At 63.3% G+C, this 4,915-nt stretch overlaps 1 protein-coding gene across 1 annotated transcript in view; it reads left to right on the forward strand.

The window, feature by feature from the left end:
• Positions 1 to 701: 701 nt before the first annotated feature.
• PDZD7 (PDZ domain containing 7) overlaps positions 702 to 4,915 on the forward strand; it is a 14,534-nt gene continuing 10,320 nt past the window's right edge. The window contains exons 1-5 of the mRNA XM_025201198.1: positions 702 to 1,192; positions 3,076 to 3,216; positions 3,708 to 3,882; positions 3,973 to 4,149; positions 4,757 to 4,904. Of these exons, the coding sequence (XP_025056983.1) occupies positions 1,000 to 1,192; positions 3,076 to 3,216; positions 3,708 to 3,882; positions 3,973 to 4,149; positions 4,757 to 4,904 (834 nt within the window). The 5' untranslated portion in view covers positions 702 to 999. The remainder of the gene's footprint in view (positions 1,193 to 3,075; positions 3,217 to 3,707; positions 3,883 to 3,972; positions 4,150 to 4,756; positions 4,905 to 4,915) is intronic.

A 4,915-nucleotide genomic window follows, 5' to 3' on the forward strand; every position in this document is an offset into this window, starting at 1 on the left:
GGCCAGGTAAGGCGGCTGCACCATGGAGGCAGGTGAGGGGCTGGCAGGGCTGGGGTGCCCTGCCCCAGGGAGGGAGGGGGGGTTTGGAGCTGCCCCCCCCCGCCGGGGGCAATTGCAGCCAGCTGCACCCCTGAGAGCGGGGCCGGGGCAGCTGTCCGCAGTGCTGCAGGGTGATGGGGTGATGGGGGGTGTCCTGGCCCTGGCACGGGGGGGGTGGAGCCGTGTCTCCGGTGGCAGGGCCGGCATCACTTATTCATGGAGGTCAGGGCATGGGGCACGGCGCTAGCTGGCAGAGGGAGGACTCTCAGCCCCTCTTCCCTGCAACCCCCCTGGGGCTAACAGAGCTACCCCGGGGGAGCAGGGGGCACGGGTGGGCACCAGCACCCACCAGGGGCCTGATCCTGACTCCAGGGGGTGGGAGCTTAGTCCAGGCTCCTCATCCCACCTGGACTAGTCTCCCCAACCCCCGAAATGCCTCCATCTCCTGGCAGCCCCGGCCCCCGATCCCAGATCCCCGGCCCCGTTCACTTGGGCTCCCCTCCCCGCCGGTGTCCTGTTTCCGACGCCGCATTAATTTGCACGTATCGAGCGCTGCGCCAGCTATTATTCCCCTCCTCTCTGGGCCGGGGGGAGCCGTATCTCCCGGTGTCTTTGTCTGGGGGGTGCTAACGAGGCTTGATGCTGCTTTAGGGCTTCGCACCAGCCGGACATGAGAAGCTGGCCAGGCCCCACACGAGCTTCGCGGACGCCACGGCTGGGACCCAACCTGGCCCGACGGGACACGTGGCCTGGGGGTCCCTGACGCCCGCCCCGGTGGGAGAGCCATGCCCCTGCACACCTGGGATCTCTGGCAGGAGGAGACCTGAAGGGCCAAGATGTAACCGCACTCCCCGACGCCGCCGGGACCCAGAGCGGGGCGCGTCTCTGCCCTCCCCGACCCCATCATAGACCGCCCCGGACCCCGGGGTCCCCGGATGCCTCGGAGCCGCCCCACAAGCCATGGCCAATGGTGTGGGGCTGGGGCTCCCGGACGGGATGTACCCGTCGTCTCTGCACAGCTCGGTGAGCGAAGCCAGCACCGCCACCCGCTACCTGCTCAGCAAGCACAGCCGCCTGGCCAACGGGCACGCGCGGGGCCTGCGCGCCAGCTCGCCCATGGGCCGCGTCATCCTCATCAACTCGCCCATCGAAGGTGCGCGTCCGTCCCCCCGGGAGACCCTCGCCCCCTCCCCAGGCCTTCGCACGTGGCTGCGGGGTGGGAGGGGACCGTGGCACCTGGGTTGGGGCCGTGTGCCCGTCCATGCCAGCAGGGTCCGGGGGTCACCTCCTGGCCAGGTTGAGCGGGAAGCTGGGAGCCTGGACGCCTGGCTCCTGGCTCGGTGACGGAGGGTGTTTGCTGGGCAGCGAGACCCCCCATGCCGCTGCTTCTCCGTGCTGCACGCAGGGTCCGTGTCCCCTGTGAGACCGGACGCCTGGGTTCATCCTGGGCCTCAGTTTCCCCATCCCCAGCATGGGAGTGCTAGCCCCTGTGCCTCCTTGGGGAGCATCACCCTACCGAAGCCTTTATGTCGGACCGGGGTCACCCGGTGCTTCCCATCAGACATCCCTGTCTCCTGACACTGAAACCTTTGCTGAACTTGACCTGTATGGACTGACACGCGGCAGCCTCCGGGTCTGCTTCCGGCTTGGATTGGGAAACCCCAACCCCAGCAAGTGGGCCAGACTGAGTCTCTTGCTGGGGAGTGGTGAAAAATAGGTTGTTTTTTGGGTTAAAAACCTCTTTGCAAAGCCATGAAGGCCTCAGACTGATGTCAGGGACCCAGCCTGGGAAAACCCAGCCCATCTGCACTGGGAAATGCATCCTTTCCACATGCTCAGTAGCCGCTATATCAGGGGTGGGCAAAATGCGACCCGGGGGTCAGATCCGGCCCACCAGGCCATTCAATGTGGCCCATGGGGCCTCTAATAAATTTAGAAAATTAATATTTATCTCCCCTGGGCTGCCTGTCATGCAGCTCTCGATGGTTTGTCAAGACTCAGTAAGTGGCCCTCCGCCCAAAATAATTGCACTATATCCCCGCTGACTCCATCCACGCTGAACAAGGGTCTCTCAGCCTCCGTGCCCAGGATGTGGTGGTGGACGGGTCATTTTCAGCCTGGAAGGAGGTGGGCAGTGGTGTCCCGCAGGGGTCGGTCCTTGGACCGGTATTATTTAATATCTTCATCGGCGATTTGGACGAGGGTCTGGAGAGCACCCTGTGCAAGTTCGCAGATGACACCAAGTTCTGGGGCGAAGTTAACACACCGGAGGGCAGGGAGCGGGTACAGGCGGATCTGGACAGGTTGGAGCAATGGGCACAATGAAATAGGATGCAATGCCACAAAGACAAATGCAAGGTGCTGCACCTGGAGAGGGTCCAGAGGAGGCCACTCGCATGATTAGCAGCCTCCGTGCAAGACCCTACGAGGGGAGGTTGAGGGATCTGCATCTCTTCAGCCTTCACAAGAGACGGCTGAGGGGTGATCTTGTAGCAGCCTATAAGTTTATCAAGGGAGGACAACAGAGAGTTGGAGATGCCCTATTTACCCGGGCACCCCTAGGAGTAACTCGGAAAAATGGGTGCAAACTAGCGGAGGGTAGATTCAGGTTAGACATTAGGAAGAAATCTCCCAGCCACGGGCGGATCTAGGATCTTGAAAAGCGGGGTGCAGACGGAGCAATGCGTCATCCCACTTCACACAACACAGCGGATCTAGGATCTTGAAAAGGGGGGTGCAGATGGAGCAATGCGTCATCCCACTTCACACAACACTTATTTTCCTCCGGTGAAAAAGAAACGGGACGTTTTACCCACACGCCGGGGTTTCGGCCTGTATTATTTAGTTTAAGTTTGAAGCGAGAACAAATAGAGCTGCACTGGACGGTGCTCTGATTTCTTATATGAAAAGGACTTCCCCTGTCCCGGGCTGCTGAGGAAATCACCCCCAAAAAGTTAGGTGCTGTCACCTGTGCCGCCAAGCTGGGTGCATGCCAGCTGGTCACGTGTCACGTGTGTCATTGCCGTGTCTCCGCAGCCAACAGCGACGAGAGCGACATAATTAATGCCATCACGGTGGAGAAGAGCGCGGACGGGAAGCTGGGGTTCAGCGTGCGCGGCGGCTCTGAGCACGGCCTGGGCATCTTCGTTAGCAAGGTCGAGGACGGCAGCGCAGCCGGTGAGTGCAGGCACCCGGTGCCCTCCCCGGGGGGCACCCCACGTCCCAGCATGCACTGCTCTGTCACACACGGACTGTAAGGATGGAGTCCAGGAGTGTGCCACCGCTCTGCTTCGTGGCCCTGGTCATTTCACGTCCCAGCCTTTTGCCTCAGTTTCCCCACTCTGTAAAATGAGCGCGGTGACGCTGACACTCACCGCGGAAGGGGGCTCCGGGGTCTGTGCCTGGAGAGCTCTGGCCATGGGCACAGGGCAGGAGGTGCTGCTTGGGGAAAAGGGGGCCAAGGAGCCCAAATTATTCCAACCGGGGTTCGGTGCATCCATGGGGGTGCAGCCAGCAAGGGGGTGGGCAGAGCTGGCTGTGACGGCCATGGGCATGGTGCCCGAGGTGGCACCTCCCGGCCCTGAGACCTCAAGTCCCCCCTGCTCCTCCTCGGACCCGGACGCACACCCCTTCTCCCCGGATCTCAGCCCCTGCTCCCCCACTCCCAGAGCTGGCCGGGCTGTGCGTCGGGGACAAGATCACGGAGGTGAACAGCATCAGCCTGGAGAGCATCACCATGGGCAGCGCCGTCAAGGTGCTGACGGGCAACAACCGGCTGCGCATGGTGGTGCGGCGCATGGGCAAGGTGCCCGGCATCAAGTTCTCCAAGGAGAAGACGGCCTGGTGAGCGCAGGTGCCCTCGGCCCTGGGGTCGGGAGTGAGGGGCACTGGCGCGCCGGGGTGGGCACAGGTGCTCACAGGCGCTCCCGGCAGGGTGGACGTGGTGAACCGGCGCCTGATCGTGGAGCGCAGCGGGTCGACGCCGTCCGACAGCAGCTCAGAGGATGGGCTGCGGCGCATCGTGCACCTGTACACCACCTCCGACGACTACTGCCTCGGCTTCAACATCCGCGGCGGCCGCGAGTTCGGCCTGGGCATCTACGTCTCCAAGTACGTCCCGCTGGCATCGCCCTGGTGCTTCCCTGCGCTGTCTGAGCCCCCCCGGGGCTGCCCCGGCCCCACGGAAAGGAGGGGGAATGCAAAGCGTGTCCACCCGAAGTGGGGGTGGGTAATGAGGGGTGGAGCCTGGCATGGGCAGCTGGCCCTTTAAGACCAGAGCATGCTGGGAGCTGTAGTTTTTGTGCTTGGAGGGGGTGGTCAGTTGTCCAAGTGTCACATGACTGCCAAATGGGGACTGGATAAAAGGGGTGGCTAGATGGGTGGGGGAAGGCCATGTGCATGCATGCATGCTATAGGGCGCGTGGGGTTGGACTTTGCAGCTGGCTCCTCCTGGCCACGTCCGTGCATGGGTCGTGTCCTTCACCAGGCCTGCCCCCGCTCTGCACACAGCCGGGGGAAGGGGATGGAGAGAAATCACGGCCTCTGGCCTGGGGCAAGCTGGGTGCTTGGCTGCCAGGGCAGGGGAGATCCCCGGGACCCCCTTGAAACGGGTCCTGGATGCCCCGAGCAAAAGCAGCCGCTGGCCGAGAGCGTCCGGCCACGCTCAGGGAGGGCTCCGTGGCCTCGTGGGCCAAGCCCCCCGCGCTGTGCTCGGCAGGGTGGACCCCGGCGGGCTGGCGGAGCAGAACGGCATCCGCGTGGGAGACCAAGTCCTTGCAGCCAACGGAGTCAAGTTCGAAGACATCAGCCATAGCAAGGCAGTGGAAGTGCTAAAGGGGCAGACTCACACCATGCTCACCATCAGGGTAGCCTGCGA

This window comes from Alligator sinensis, unplaced genomic scaffold, assembly GCF_000455745.1.
Source record: "Alligator sinensis unplaced genomic scaffold, ASM45574v1 scaffold61_1, whole genome shotgun sequence".
NCBI lineage: Eukaryota > Metazoa > Chordata > Crocodylia > Alligatoridae > Alligator > Alligator sinensis.